Source organism: Zea mays, chromosome 3, assembly GCF_902167145.1.
Source record: "Zea mays cultivar B73 chromosome 3, Zm-B73-REFERENCE-NAM-5.0, whole genome shotgun sequence".
In the NCBI taxonomy this organism is placed as follows: Eukaryota; Viridiplantae; Streptophyta; class Magnoliopsida; order Poales; family Poaceae; genus Zea; species Zea mays.
Window position 1 is genome coordinate 36,369,934 of NC_050098.1, and position 16,618 is coordinate 36,386,551.

Genomic DNA, 16,618 nt, shown 5'->3' on the forward strand with positions numbered 1-16,618 from the left:
AGTCCGCTAAAATTCACCGGACTGTCCGGTGTGCACCGGACTGTCCGGTGCGACTCCGGAGCAACGGCTATCTCCGCGCCAACGGCTCTCTGCCGCGCATTTAATGCGCGCAAAAGTCAGGCGCGCCCATTCTGGCACACCGGACAGCAAACAGTACCTGTCCGGTGTGCACCGGACACCCAGGCGGGCCCACAAGTCAGAAGCTCCAACGGTCAGAATCCAACGGCAGTGATGACGTGGCAGGGGGCACCGGACTGTCCGGTGTGCACCGGACTGTCCGGTGCGCCATCGAACAGACAGCCTCCCAACGACCACTTTTGGTGGTTGGGGCTATAAATACCCCAACCACCCCACCATTCATTGCATCCAAGTTTTCCACTTCTCAACCACTTACAAGAGCTAGGCATTCAATTCTAGACACACCCAAAGAGATCTAATCCTCTCCAATTCCATACAAAGCCTAAGTGACTAGTGAGAGTGATTTGCCGTGTTCATTTGAGCTCTTGCGCTTGGATTGCTTTCTCTCTTTCATTCTTTTCTTGAGATCAATATTCACTTGTAACCGAGGCAAGAGACACCAATTGTGTGGTGGTCCTTGCGGGGAGGTTTTGCTCCCGATTGATTTGAGAAGAGAAAGCTCACTCGGTCCGGGGGACCGTTTGAGAGAGGGAAGGGTTGAAAGAGACCCGGCCTTCGTGGCCTCCTCAACGGGGAGTAGGTTTGAGAGAACCGAACCTCGGTAAAACAAATCCGCGTGTCTCACTTCATTATTCGCTTGCGATTTGTTTTTGCGCCCTCTCTCGCGGACTCCATTATATTTCTAACGCTAACCCGGCTTGTAGTTGTGATTATTTTTGAGAATTTCAGTTTCGCCCTATTCACCCCCCCCCCCTCTAGGCGACTTCCAATTGGTATCAAAGCCCGGTACTTCATTAGAGCCTAACCGCTCGAAGTGATGTCGGGAGATCACGCCAAGAAGGAGATGGAGACCGGCGACAAGCCCACTACAAGCCAAGGGAGCACTTCATCGGAAGAATCCCGCACCAAGAGGAAGGAGAAGAAGAAGGACTCCTCCAAAAGGAAGGAGAAAAGATCTTCTTCCTCACACCACAAGGAGAAGAAGGAGAAATCTTCTTCCCACAAGTCGCATCGGAAAGGAGACAAGCACAAAAGGATGAGGAAGGTGGTCTACTACGAGACCGACACTTCATCAACATCTACCTCCGACTCCGATGCGCCGTCCGTAACTTCTAAGCGCCAAGAGCGCAAGAAGTTTAGTAAGATTCCCTTACACTATCCCCGTACATCTAGACATACTCCACTACTTTCCGTTCCATTAGGCAAACCGCCAACCTTTGACGGTGAAGATTATGCTAGGTGGAGTGATTTAATGAAATTTCATCTAACCTCACTCCACAAAAGTATATGGAATGTTGTTGAGTTTGGAGCACAGGTACCATCCGTAGGGGATGAGGATTATGATGAGGACGAGGTGGCCCAAATCGAGCACTTCAACTCACAAGCCACAACCATACTCTTGGCCTCTCTAAATAGAGAGGAATACAACAAGGTGCAAGGGTTGAAGAATGCAAAGGAAATTTGGGACCTCCTCAAGACCGCGCACGAGGGTGATGAACTAACAAAGATCACCAAGCGGGAAACGATCGAGGGGGAGCTCGGTCGCTTTCGACTTCGCCAAGGGGAAGAGCCACAAGACATGTACAACCGGCTCAAGACTTTGGTGAACCAAGTGCGCAACCTCGGGAGCAAGAAGTGGGATGACCACGAGGTGGTTAAGGTTATTCTTAGATCACTCATTTTCCTTAACCCTACTCAAGTTCAATTAATTCGTGGTAATCCTAGATATACTCAAATGACCCCCGAGGAAGTTATCGGGAATTTTGTGAGCTTTGAATGTATGATCAAGGGCTCCAAGAAGATCAACGAGCTTGATGAAACCTCCACGTCCGAAGCACAACCGGTGGCACTTAAGGCAACGGAGGAGAAGAAGGAGGAGTCTACACCGAGTAGACAACCAATTGACGCCTCCAAGCTCGACAATGAGGAGATGGCTTTAATCATCAAAAGCTTTCGCCAAATCCTCAAGCAACGGAAGGGGAAGGATTACAAATCCCGTTCCAAGAAGGTTCGCTACAAGTGTGGTAAGCCCGGTCATTTCATTGCAAAATGTCCTATATCTAGTGACAGTGACAGGGGCGACGACAAGAAGGGAAAGAGGAGAGAAAAGAAGAGGTACTACAAGAAGAAGGGCGGCGATGCCCATGTTTGCCGGGAATGGGACTCGGATGAGAGCTCCACCGACTCCTCCTCCGACGAGGACGCCGCCAACATCGCCGTCACCAAAGGACTCCTCTTCCCCAACGTCGGCCACAAGTGCCTCATGGCAAAGGACGGCAAAAAGAAGAAGGTAAAATCAAGATCATCTACTAAATATGAAACCTCTAGTGATGAGGATGATGCTAGCAATGAAGAGGATAACTTGCGCGTTCTTTTTGCCAACCTTAACATGGAACAAAAAGAAAAGTTAAATGAATTGATTAGTGCTATTCATGAAAAAGATGACCTTTTGGATTCCCAAGAGGATTTTCTAATTAAAGAAAACAAGAAACATGTTAAGGTTAAAAATGCTTATGCTCTAGAGGTAGAAAAATGTGACAAATTATCTAGTGAGCTAAGCACATGCCATGACACTATTGCCAACCTTAGAAATGAAAATGCTAAATTAATTGCTAAGGTTGATTCACATGTTTGTAATGTTTCAATTCCCAATCTTAGAAATGATAATAATGATTTGCTTGCTAAGATTGAAGAATTAAACATTTCTCTTGCTAGCCTTAGAATAGAAAATGAAAATTTAATTGCTAAGGCTAAAGAACTAGATGTTTGCAATGTTACAATTTCCGATCTTAGAGATCATAATGATATCTTGCGTGCTAAGATCGTTGAACTTAATTCATGCAAACCCTCTACATCTAGTGTTGAGCATGTTTCTATTTGTACTAGATGTAGAGATATTGATGTTGATGCTATTCATGATCACGTGGTCTTAATTAAACAACAAAATGATCATATAGCAAAATTAGATGCAAAAATTGTTGAGCATAACTTAGAGAATGAAAAATTTAAATTTGCTAGAAGTATGCTCTATAATGGGAGACGCCCGGGCATCAAGGATGGCATTGGCTTCCAAAGGGGAGACAATGTCAAACTTATTACCCCCCCTAAGAACTTGTCTAACTTTGTTAAGGGCAAGGCTCCCATGCCTCAAGATAACGAGGGTTACATTTTATACCCTGCCGGTTATCCTGAGAGCAAGATTAGAAAAATTCATTCTAGGAAGTCTCACTCTGGTCCTAATCATGCTTTCATGTATAAGGGTGAGACATCTAGTTCTAGGCAACCAACCCGTGCCAAGTTGCCTAGAAAGAAAGCTCCTAATGCATCAAATGATCATGCTATTTCTTTTAAAACTTTTGATGCATCATATGTGCTCACTAGCAAATCCGGCAAGGTAGTTGCCAAAATTGTTGGGGGCAAACACAAGGGGTCAAAGACTTGTGTTTGGGTACCCAAAGTTCTTGTTTCTAATGCCAAAGGACCCAAAACCGTTTGGGTACCTAAAATCAAGAACTAAAATTGTTTTGTAGGTTTATGCATCCGGGGGCTCAAGTTGGATACTCGACAGCGGGTGCACAAACCACATGACAGGGGAGAAACGGATGTTCTCCTCATATGAGAAAAACCAAGATCCCCAAAGAGCGATCACATTCGGGGATGGAAATCAAGGTTTGGTCAAAGGCTTGGGTAAAATTGCTATATCTCCTGACCATTCCATTTCAAATGTTTTTCTTGTTGATTCATTAGATTACAATTTGCTTTCCGTATCCCAATTATGTCAAATGGGCTACAACTGTCTATTTACTGATGTAGGTGTTACTGTCTTTAGAAGAAGTGATGATTCAATAGCATTTAAGGGAGTGTTAGAGGGTCAGCTATACTTGGTAGATTTTGATAGAGCTGAACTCGACACTTGCTTAGTTGCTAAGACTAACTTGGGTTGGCTCTGGCACCGCCGACTAGCCCATGTTGGAATGAAGAATCTTCACAAGCTTCTAAAGGGAGAACACATTTTGGGACTAACCAATGTTTATTTTGAGAAAGACAGGATTTGTAGCGCATGCCAAGCCGGGAAGCAAGTTGGCACTCGTCATCCACACAAGAACATTATGACAAGTGACAGGCCACTGGAACTCCTTCACATGGATCTATTCGGCCCGATCGCTTACATAAGCATCGGCGGGAGTAAGTACTGTCTAGTTATTGTGGATGATTATTCTCGCTTCACTTGGGTGTTCTTTTTGCAGGACAAATCTCATACCCAAGAAACCTTAAAGGGATTCTTGAGACGGGCTCAAAATGAGTTCGGCTTAAGGATCAAGAAAATTAGAAGCGACAACGGGACGGAGTTCAAGAACTCTCAAATTGAAGGCTTTCTTGAGGAGAAGGGCATCAAGCATGAGTTCTCTTCTCCCTACACTCCACAACAAAATGGTGTAGTGGAGAGGAAGAATCGAACTCTATTGGACATGGCAAGAACCATGCTTGATGAATACAAGACACCTGACCGGTTTTGGGCCGAGGCGGTCAACACCGCCTGCTACGCCATCAATCGGTTATATCTTCACCAAATCCTCAAGAAGACATCTTATGAACTCCTAACCGGTAAAAAGCCCAATGTTTCATATTTTAGAGTTTTTGGTAGCAAATGCTTTATTCTTGTTAAAAGAGGTAGAAAATCTAAATTTGCTCCTAAAACTGTAGAAGGCTTTTTACTAGGATATGACTCAAACACAAGGGCATATAGAGTCTTTAACAAGTCCTCAGGACTTGTTGAAGTTTCTTGTGACGTTGTGTTTGATGAGACTAACGGCTCTCAAGTAGAGCAAGTTGATCTTGATGAGATAGGTGAAGAACAGGCTCCATGCATAGCGCTAAGAAACATGTCCATTGGGGATGTGTGTCCTAAGGAATCCGAAGAGCCTCCACATGCACAAGATCAACCATCCTCCTCCATGCAAGCATCTCCACCAACTCAAATTGAGAATGAGGCTCAAGATGTTGAACAAGAAGATCAAGAAGATGAGCCACCTCAAATTGATGGCAACGATCAAGGGGGAGATGCAAATGATGAAGACAAGGAGGATGAACAACCAAGACCGCCACACCCAAGAGTCCACCAAGCAATCCAACGAGATCACCCCGTCGACACCATCCTCGGCGACATTCATAAGGGGGTAACCACTCGATCTCGGGTTGCACATTTTTGTGAGCATTACTCTTTTGTTTCCTCTATTGAGCCACACAGGGTAGAGGAAGCACTCCAAGATGCGGATTGGGTGATGGCGATGCAAGAGGAGCTCAACAATTTCACAAGGAATGAGGTATGGCATTTAGTTCCACGTCCTAATCAAAATGTTGTAGGAACCAAGTGGGTCTTCCGCAACAAGCAAGACGAGCATGGTGTGGTGACAAGGAACAAAGCTCGACTCGTGGCCAAGGGGTATTCACAAGTCGAAGGTTTGGATTTTGGTGAAACCTATGCACCCGTAGCTAGACTTGAGTCAATTCGCATATTATTAGCCTATGCTACTTACCATGGCTTTAAGCTTTATCAAATGGACGTGAAAAGTGCCTTCCTCAATGGACCAATCAAGGAGGAGGTCTATGTTGAGCAACCTCCCGGCTTTGAAGACAGTGAGTACCCTAACCATGTCTATAGGCTCTCTAAGGCGCTTTATGGGCTCAAACAAGCCCCAAGAGCATGGTATGAATGCCTTAGAGATTTCCTTATTGCAAATGGCTTCAAAGTCGGCAAAGCCGATCCTACTTTATTCACTAAAACTCTTGACAATGATTTGTTTGTATGCCAAATTTATGTTGATGATATCATATTTGGGTCTACTAACAAATCTACATGTGAAGAATTTAGTAGGATCATGACAAAGAAATTCGAGATGTCTATGATGGGGGAGTTGAAGTATTTTCTAGGATTTCAAGTCAAGCAACTCCAAGAGGGCATCTTCATTAGCCAAACGAAGTACACTCAAGACATTCTAAACAAGTTTGGGATGAAGGATGCCAAGCCCATCAAGACACCCATGGGAACAAATGGGCATCTCGACCTCGACACGGGAGGTAAGTCCGTGGATCAAAAGGTATACCGGTCGATGATTGGTTCATTGCTTTATTTATGTGCATCTCGACCGGACATTATGCTTTCCGTATGCATGTGTGCAAGATTCCAAGCCGACCCTAAGGAATCACACCTTACGGCCGTAAAACGAATCTTGAGATATTTGGCTTACACACCTAAGTTTGGGCTTTGGTACCCTCGGGGATCCACTTTTGATTTGATTGGTTATTCGGATGCCGATTGGGCGGGGTGTAAGATTAATAGGAAGAGCACATCGGGGACTTGCCAGTTCTTGGGAAGATCCTTGGTGTCTTGGGCTTCAAAGAAGCAAAATTCGGTCGCTCTTTCTACCGCCGAAGCCGAGTACATTGCCGCAGGCCACTGTTGCGCGCAATTGCTTTGGATGAGGCAAACCCTGCGGGATTACGGTTACAAATTAACCAAAGTCCCTTTGCTATGTGATAATGAGAGTGCAATCAAAATGGCCGACAATCCCGTCGAGCACAGCCGCACTAAACACATAGCCATTCGGTATCATTTTCTTAGGGATCACCAACAAAAGGGGGATATCGAGATTTCTTACATTAACACTAAAGATCAATTAGCCGATATCTTTACCAAGCCACTTGATGAACAATCTTTTACCAGACTTAGGCATGAGCTCAATATTCTTGATTCCAGGAACTTCTTTTGCTAAATTTACACACATAGCACACAAGTATACCTTTGATCATATCTCTTTTATATACTATGACTAATGTGTTTTCAAGTATATTTCAAACCAAGTCATAGGTATATTGAAAGGGAATTGGAGTCTTCGGCGAAGACAAAGGCTTCCACTCCACTCTACTACTCATCCTTCGCCGTCACTCCGAGCATCTCTCCAACTTTGGTATAATCCTCACTCATTTCTTTTATGACCAAAGGAGGAGAAAGTTAGCAAGGGCTCTAATGATTTCGTTTTTGGCGATTCATGCCAAAGGGGGAGAAAATATGAGCCCAAAGCAAAAGGACCGCACCACCACCCTTATTTTAACATATGATTTTCAATTGGTTGAAAATTTCAAAATTGGTATCTCTTTGTGTTCTAAAGAGGGAGCAAGTAGTATTTTCAAAACTTGATATCCTAAAACCCTCTTGTACACTAAGAGGAGAATTTATTTGAGGGGGAGTTTTGTTTAGTCAAAGGAAAAGCATTTGAAACAGGGGGAGAAAATTTCAAATCTTGAAAATGCTTTACAACTCTTATTCATTTACCTTTGACTATTTGCAAAAGAACTTTGAAAAGAATTTACAAAAGAATTTTGCAAAAACAAAACATGTGGTGCAAGCGTGGTCCAAAATGTTATATAATAAAGAAACAATTCATGCATATCTTATAAGTATTTATATTGGCTAAATTCCAAGAAACCTTTACACTTAAATTATGCAAACTAGTTCAATTATGCTCTTTGATATTTTGCTTTGGTTTGTGTTGGCATCAATCACCAAAAAGGGGGAGATTGAAAGGGAATTAGGCTTTCACCTAGTTCCTAAATATTTTTGGTGGTTGAATTGCCCAACACAAATAATTGGACTAACTAGTTTGCTCAAGTGTATAGATTATACAGGTGTAAAAGGTTCACACTCAGCCAATAAAAAGACCAAATGTTGGATTCAACAAAGGAGCAAAGGGCCAACCGAAGGCACCTCTGGTCTGGCGCACCGGACTGTCCGGTGTGCCACCGGACAGTGTCCGGTGCACCACCGGACATGTCCGGTGCACCAGAGGACTCCAACGCAAACTCGTCACCTTCGGGAATTTCCAGAGGCACTCGCGCTATAATTCACCGGACTGTCCGGTGTACACCGGACAGTGTCCGGTGCGCCATGGAGAAGCGGCCTCAGGAACTCGCCAGCTTCGGGAAACTCCAACGGCTAGTCCGCTAAAATTCACCGGACTGTCCGGTGTGCACCGGACTGTCCGGTGCGACTCCGGAGCAACGGCTATCTCCGCGCCAACGGCTCTCTGCCGCGCATTTAATGCGCGCAGAAGTCAGGCGCGCCCATTCTGGCACACCGGACAGCAAACAGTACCTGTCCGGTGTGCACCGGACACCTAGGCGGGCCCACAAGTCAGAAGCTCCAACGGTCAGAATCCAACGGCAGTGATGACGTGGCAGGGGGCACCGGACTGTCCGGTGTGCACCGGACTGTCCGGTGCGCCATCGAACAGACAGCCTCCCAACGACCACTTTTGGTGGTTGGGGCTATAAATACCCCAACCACCCCACCATTCATTGCATCCAAGTTTTCCACTTCTCAACCACTTACAAGAGCTAGGCATTCAATTCTAGACACACCCAAAGAGATCTAATCCTCTCCAATTCCATACAAAGCCTAAGTGACTAGTGAGAGTGATTTGCCGTGTTCATTTGAGCTCTTGCGCTTGGATTGCTTTCTCTCTTTCATTCTTTTCTTGAGATCAATATTCACTTGTAACCGAGGCAAGAGACACCAATTGTGTGGTGGTCCTTGCGGGGAGGTTTTGCTCCCGATTGATTTGAGAAGAGAAAGCTCACTCGGTCCGGGGGGCCGTTTGAGAGAGGGAAGGGTTGAAAGAGACCCGGCCTTCGTGGCCTCCTCAACAGGGAGTAGGTTTGAGAGAACCGAACCTCGGTAAAACAAATCCGCGTGTCTCACTTCATTATTCGCTTGCGATTTGTTTTTGCGCCCTCTCTCGCGGACTCCATTATATTTCTAACGCTAACCCGGCTTGTAGTTGTGATTATTTTTGAGAATTTCAGTTTCGCCCTATTCACCCCCCCTCTAGGCGACTTCCAACTTACCCGACTAAAGAAAAGACTATCAAGGGTATGCTGGATTGAGGACTCAAGGAAAATCTCATCAATTATCAAGGACTCCTTTTTGCAGAAAAGCAAGCTTACTAATAATGGATCCTTAAGCCAAGTTTTACTTCACAAGTTAGGTTATTACCTGAATCTTCTAGCCTGAATCTAGCATTTTGCCTAATCTAGATCATTCACTTGACCTAAACTAGCTTCATTTTGTCAACTTTAATTTCACTTGTTATCTACGCTGAAGGTCGAAGATCTAGTCTTCATATCCGAGAAGTTCGGCGATCCGAATCGATTAATACCCAGCTGGGGATCTCCAACCACACGACATATGCCTCCCTTAACTGTTTTGCACATGTCTACCATTCCCACGGATCCTCCACCACATGAACAGGTCCGCGCCACCCGAGAGCACACCACCCCTTTTAGGCGGTCCTTTTTGCCAGGAGGGTACGTGCCACTCTCGCCATCTCTCCACTCCCAGTGCGCGATTGTCTTTTCACGTATGGAATAGCCGGGTTCAGGCTTACCCATGACGAGGTATGTGGCCAGATAAAAGGTCCTAGATCAGCAGGCCAACAATCGGTACGGTCCTTAATCGACACAGACGGTCGACTTTTCCTGCTCAACTTCTGGTCCCATTTTAAACTATTTCAAAAATTTGGCGCCTGACAGAGGGGCCATGCCTGGATAATGAATTTATCAACGTCTTGATGCCTTCATTATCCCAAGCCTATTTTCTTTTTTTGTAAAAACATGAGTCATAGATCAAAAATATTTTTCTTAATCTATCAGCAAGACTAAGCATCTCTAGCTTTTATAAAACGGGTGACAAAAGGTGTGGTAATCAACCTTTCAAGGATGGTAATGCATCAAGTGTTTAATCAATCAACTCCTATCACCTAATGCAGCATATAAGTGATAAAATTTTATAAACACAAGGGAGGTGGCAAATGCACCGGGGCTTGCCTTATTGCAGGAGAAGATCCCAAAATTATTCTACTCTGGTAAGTAGTTAGATGAAACTCCACCACTGGATCAACAGGCACTGAAGTGAACTCCTTCAAACATCACTGCTTCTAGGTGTTCTACAAGTCAATACATGTAGATGAATGCTTGCTATGGTATGGAAATGCATTTCATAAAGAAGGTAACAAACAACCCATCTTTAGTACACTTTTCTACAAGTGCATAAAACTAGCCAAAACACTAGAGGATTACCAAGGGTACGAGAACATGGCTGGAAAGGCGCTCGACGGTGAGGAGCTCGGCCGGACCCGGACAAGCGGCGCTAACTGACCATGAACGCGAGAATAGGGGAAGGATAGGAAGCTGCGCTGGGCAAGTCTGAAGGATGGCAGTTATGCTCTTGTTGGCGGAGACGAGAGCGCCAACAACCTCTGTGAAGCGCGAACGAGCACGAACAGGCGCGAACGAGTAGCTCTGGCGTCTGGCGATCACGGCAACGGAAAAGAAAAAACACGGTGAACATGCAGTGTTTGTCCACCAAATAAGGCCTACGTGGGGAGGCAAGAGCGTGCATGAGCTTGGGCACGTGGCCGTGAAACCAGGGCACCACGCAGGCCCAAGTTACAGAGAAGCACTGGGAACTTCGTGGTGTGCTGATAGCAAAACATCAGCAACCAAGTCACTAGTTTGGATAGGTGTCCAGCTCACTCGATCCAAACATTTCGGCGGTGAAACCTCCTTGAGTTATCCCCTCCCCTGGTACACCTTTGCACTCGACCGTATCCCCAAAATCCGAGCTGGAACACTGAGTATAGAGGTAGTGCGTGGATATCCATTTTCAGAATTCTGAACCAACTTGGAATCCACACAACCAGGACCCTCTTCACTCGCCTGCACCCCTCCAGTTCATCCCCATTTTTCTCACAATTTAAAATAAGGACAGGCCGACTTCATCTAAGCAAACTTATTCACCTAACTAGGTATATGCCCGTGCGTTGCTACGAAATCAATATGATAAAAAGGCATTAACATGCAAAAACAATCTTCTCAATTGGGAAATCATGCTGGCTAACACTGTTCTTAAAGCCTTGTCATTAGATTGCTTCGGAGCTTGACAATTGAGCAGAAAAACTCGGTTCAGGTACTTGGTCTGGTTTTGGTGCTCTTAGAGTCTTCTTGTTCTTGTTTACTACTCTACATAAATCAACCTAAAAATTATGAATTTGCAGATGTAATGACATATTAGAAGTTGTCCCTGAGTCACGACATAGTTTACATGTGACTTTAGAATTGGGAAATCATGCTTTCTTGGTTCTTGTAAATCGAATACATTGAGTTAAATAAAACAGATAAATGCTTTTGACTTTCCATGCTTACAGACATACAGCTTGGATAAGGATTTTTTTTAACTCAAAGTGTTTTTCTTGAGTTTTGTTCTAAGTAATTTAAAGCATCTGTTTCACTCGTGTCGTTACAAGTTTACCTACAACACAAGAGAAACATAGTTTTTATTTGGTCTCTAACATTATTATTCTGAACCCTATGCCTGGAGTTTTAATTAGTTGTAAAGGCATATACGCACAGGAGCATATACCTAATATATATATATATATAATAGTCCGTCTGTATATCAATTTAAAACTCGTTGTGTAGGTAGAAGGCTGTTAAGTTTTTCGTGGAAATGACTTCTGATTATCGATTTAAAGATAAACATATAGTGAAATTTGCAAGTAATGTGAGCCTTTTTGTTTCTTTAATTTCTTTGGTACTAATAGAAAACTGACCCACCTTCGCAAAACGGCCCCAACCTCCACCGCGTCATCAGAAATGACTTTTAAGAAGGCCATGAGATCCATTAGGCAGGCCGAAGAGCTTCTACGGGAGGTCTCGTTCAGGGCCAAAATTGATTGTGTCTACTTCATCGAGAACTACACCTAGAGCAACAACGGCCCCAACCTCCACCCCATCATCAGGAACGACTTCGAGACTCATTTCACGGTGCTGACAATCATTCGCCAGTGTCTTGAGTTCATCAAGCTAAACAGGAGCCAGTCCAAGAGCAAGAAAAAGACGAACGACAAGCAGGAAAAAGCACCCGAGCCTAAACTTAAGAATAATCCACCTGCAGAAACTAATAAGCAGCACCAGAAACTCAATGAGTCCTTTGTAAAACCTGCAACAGGTGCTTTGCAGACCTTGGTGAGACATGGGTAGGTGCTTTGCAGACCTTGGTGGCAATGCTTCCATCTGGAATCTTTCAATCGGGCTGCTTGGCATCTTTGGTGCTTGGAGATCCAATGGCTTCCTGATATAACCATCAACTCTTTGAGGAACATGACTGAACTGGTCATTCATTGAGTACTCAGGGCTCCTCTTGAGGTTGTGGCTGTACCTGAACAATCTTGTGTCTCGGAAAGGTGTGCAATACGGTTCTGGAACACCCGAGGTGGGCATGGCGTCCAAGCCCATGAGCCTGGCCACCACACCTGGCGCCTTCATCTCACGCACTTCCTCATCGGTCACTGAAGACGCACAGCTGTAGTCGCTGCTCCCCTTGAAGCTTGATACACCAATCCATTCATCATCATCACCCTACACAAATGCATCCACCTAAAAGTTAGTGAACGCAAGCCCCTTCACACGTATAACAACAACAACGATTTGCTGTTCAGAACAAGGTTGAGGACGCCAAAGATAACTCACCAAGTGGAGACGCCCTGACAGCAAGGTTTCTTCGCTCCTCTTAACAAGCTTGGACCCCTCTGCGAACAGATCACGAGATCAGATTAAGAAAGCATTAGCCAGGTAGAGAAGCTCTTCCCGGAAGCGAGGCATTCTTACAAACACATACTGGGCGAGTTGGAGAACAGCTTCTTGCGCGACTTTCGCTTCCAATCAAATAGGTTGAAGATCCCGCCGCCGCCAATAACCTTCGCTCCACCCTTCTCCGACCCCATCGATTCTAGAAACCCTCTACACCTGAATCAAAACTCGTCGCCGCTCCTCAGCGTTCGCTCCGCAGCATCCCCCAAAAGGAAGAGAAAATCACCTATACAGTCTGCTTCAGATCGAACAAGAAAATATACCTGAGCGGAACAGAATATCAACTCATGAATCTTAAGGTCAATGCTCAATGGCGGGGTACGGCGCCCTCGAATCGAAAGCATTCGTCTACTCGTGAAGCTCACCGAGGTCTGTAACTACCAACGTGCGGGAGTCGCGACGGCAGGCATGCAAGATTTGGCGCAGGGGCGGCGGATTTGGCGCAGGGGCGGGCGTTGCGGGCGTGGATGAAAAGGATTGCGCGCTGGCGATGGCAGGCGACGGATTGCGCGTGGAGACCTTCCATCGGCGAGCAGGGGCGTGGCGGTGGATTTGGTGATTGCCTGTTTCTTCAACAGTCTTGTCTTGTGCTATTACATCTTCTTGTGTGCTGACATTACCCCCTCCAGGAGCACCAGCTTGCCTCCAAGCGGGTGCTAAGGGAAAGTGCTGACGCATAGCTTCAATATCCTCCCAAGTTGCCAGGGATGGTGGAAGAGAGGACCATTGGATAAGAGCTTGTGGGATTGCCTTCACTCCACGATAGACAATCCTGCGCTGCAGCACTGCCATAGGTACTGTAAATGAATCAGCTAGGTCTGGCAATGCAGGAGTTACCTGACTTGGAGGATGCACAGATTGTTTCAGCAGGGAAACATGGAAAACCGGGTGAATTGACGAAGATGATGGCAAGTCCAGTTTGTAAGCTGTTGTTCCCACTTTAGCCAGTACACGGTATGGCCCAAAATAACGGAACGAGAGTTTGTTGTTTGAACGACGAGCGAGGGACATCTGAACATATGGTTGTAGTTTGACAAAAACTAAATCTCCCACCTGGAACACTCGATCAGACCGCTGCTTATCCGCTTGGTGCTTCATCCGCTGTTTGGCACGAAGCAAATGTTGCTGTAACAGCTGGTTCATTTGAATTTTGTCAGCAACGAATGAACTCAGGTCGCCTGAGTGAGCATCAAAGGCCTGGATACCGAAGTGCTTTGGAGTATAGCCATATAAAGCCTCAAACGGAGATCTGCCAATGGAAGAATGTGGACTGGAATTATACCAAAATTCTGCTGACGCTAGCCGACTGAACCACTTGGAAGGGCAAGCATGGACAAAACATCGTAGATAAGTTTCCAGACACTGGTTCACCCGCTCTGTTTGTCCGTCGGTCTGCGGATGGTAAGAGCTGCTCATAAGAAGAGTAACTCCAGCAAGCTTGAACAATTCCTTCCAGAAGTGACTAGTGAACACTTTGTCGCGATCTGAAACGATAGCAGTGGGAAGGCCGTGTAAACGGTATATGTGCTGGAAAAATTCCCTGGCCACAGACGCTGCCGAGAAGGGGTGAGATAGTGGTATGAAATGCGCATACTTGGTAAACATGTCCACCACCACAAGAATAGAATCGAATCGTTGAGATTTTGGTAACCCTTCGATGAAGTCCATTGAAATAGTGTGCCATGCTGTGGGTGGCACAGGAAGTGGTTGTAGGAGGCCTGGAGAACGTGACCGGTCAGGTTTAGCCTGTTGACAAGTGACACAGGAAGCAACCCAGGAATGAACGAACGACTTCATGCCGCGCCAAGCAAATGACTGTTTGATTTTTTTGTAGGTTACTGGGACACCGGAATGACCTCCCACAGGGCTGTGGTGGAAAGCAGTGACCAGGGTATGTTTGAGGGAATCATCTGTACCAATCCAGATTCTGTTCTTATAGCGTAACAGTCCGTCACAAAAGGAGAAGTGAGGAACAGAAGAGCCATCCACTGCCAATTTGGCCAACAATTCTTGACAGTAATCATCATGCACATAAGAAGCAGCCACAGATTCAGCCCATTGAGGAACAACAGCGGTGACCGCAGCACAACTGGTATCGTGGGAAGCTCGACGGGAAAGAGCATCTGCGACCCTATTATCAGTGCCCTTCTTGTACATGACTGAGTACTGGAGGCCCAGGAGCCGTGTAAACACCTTTTGTTGCCAGTGAGTATGTAAGCGCTGCTCATTGAGGTGGATTAGGCTGCGCTGATCTGTATGAATGACGAAAGAAGAGTGTTGTAAGTATGACCTCCAGTGATCTACAGCCATGAGAATCGCCAAGTATTCCTTTTCGTATGTTGAAAGGCCGCGGGTTTTGGGTCCAAGAGCCTTGCCGATGTATGCCAATGGATGCCCATCTTGCATTAAAACAGCCCCTACACCCTGATCACAAGCGTCGGTTTCCAATACGAAAGGTTTCGAGAAGTTCGGCAAGGACAACACAGGTGCTTGACTCAGACTAGTCTTGAGGCACTGAAATGCTGTGTCATGTTCAGAGGTCCACCAAAATGCAGAATTCTTTTTGAGTAAATTTGTCAGTGGTTTGGAGATTATGCCAAAGTGAGGCACAAACTTTCGGTAGTAACCTGCTAAGCCAAGGAAGCTCCGCAACTCCTTTGCATTAGACGGTTTAGGCCAATTGACCACTGCAGTAATTTTACTAGGATCGGTTTGCACACCTTCTTTGCTGATGACATGGCCAAGGTATGAGATGGAGCGAGTTGCAAATGTGCATTTGGATAGTTTAACTTGCCATTTATCCTTCTGTAACAGGGACAACACCACTGACAATTGTTGCAGGTGATCCTCAAGGGAAGAGCTGTACACCAAGATGTCATCGAAAAAGACAAGAGCAAACTTGCGAAGTACTGGAGATAAAGTGGTGTTCATTGCGCTTTGGAATGTTGCAGGAGCTCCAGTCAATCCGAATGCCATAACTTTGAATTCATAGTGTCCACTATGGGTCTGGAAGGCTGTTTTAAATTCTTCACCTTCTTGGAGTAAAATCTGGTGGAATCTAGCTCTCAAATCTAGACTAGAGAACCAGCTGGCACCATACAATTCATCTAGGAACTCATCAATGATTGGTACCGGATATTTACGCTTGACCGTGAGGGCATTCAAGTGCCGGAAGTCAACACAAAATCTCCATGATTCATCCTTCTTGCGAACCAATAAGACTGGACTAGAAAATGGGCTAGTGCTGTGTCGAATAATACCCGAGTCTAGCATCTCCGAGACCTGTCTCTCTATCTCGTCCTTCACTGCCGGGGCATACCTGTAGGGCCGAATGAATACCGGTTGAGCACCTGGCAGCAGTGGGATGGTATGATCACAAGATCGTGAAGGAGGTAGGCCTTTAGGAGACTCGAAGACCGACTGGAACTGCTTAATAACTTGGGCAATCCTTGGGTCTAATTGGGTATCTGTATGGGTATCAGTGGCGGAATGCAGCAAATAAACCACATGCAGCAGGTTCTTGTTATCAGAAGAAAAATTACCCTGTAACACTGCTTGCTTGCCCTGATAAGAAAATGACAGCCACCTTTCTGACCAATGTATCTTCATTGGACTGAACTTTTCAAGCCAGTCCATGCCCAGAACTATATCATAAGATTGTAGTGGAAACACTCGGAAATCAGTGACGAACACATGACCTTGGACTGACCATTGTGTTGACTTGAATACTTGATTGCAAGGAACGACCCCTCCATCTGCCACGTGCACCAACACT

General features: G+C 45.6%; 1 protein-coding gene across 1 annotated transcript; it reads right to left on the reverse strand.

Moving 5' to 3' along the window:
* Positions 1–11,754: 11,754 nt before the first annotated feature.
* On the reverse strand, positions 11,755–13,396 carry LOC103651877 (uncharacterized). The gene is made up of 3 exons (XM_035966185.1): positions 12,872–13,396; positions 12,724–12,782; positions 11,755–12,612 (listed from the first exon to the last, which is right to left on the reverse strand). Exons 1-3 carry the CDS (start codon positions 12,975–12,977, stop codon positions 12,058–12,060), a joined length of 720 nt encoding a protein of 239 aa, XP_035822078.1. The 5' UTR covers positions 12,978–13,396; the 3' UTR covers positions 11,755–12,057.
* Between the last annotated feature and the right edge of the window lie 3,222 nt (positions 13,397–16,618).

What these genes read in the sequence shown, in the direction of transcription:
- LOC103651877 (XM_035966185.1), bottom strand. Translation starts at nt 12,977, where the DNA reads ATGGGGTCGGAGAAGGGTGGAGCGAAGGTTATTGGCGGCGGCGGGATC. An exon ending in GCTGTTCTCCAACTCGCCCA is followed by an intron (nt 12,783 to 12,871) that starts GTATGTGTTTGT and finishes ATCTGTTCGCAG; the next exon opens with AGGGGTCCAAGCTTGTTAAG. An exon ending in TGTCAGGGCGTCTCCACTTG is followed by an intron (nt 12,613 to 12,723) that starts GTGAGTTATCTT and finishes GCATTTGTGTAG; the next exon opens with GGTGATGATGATGAATGGAT.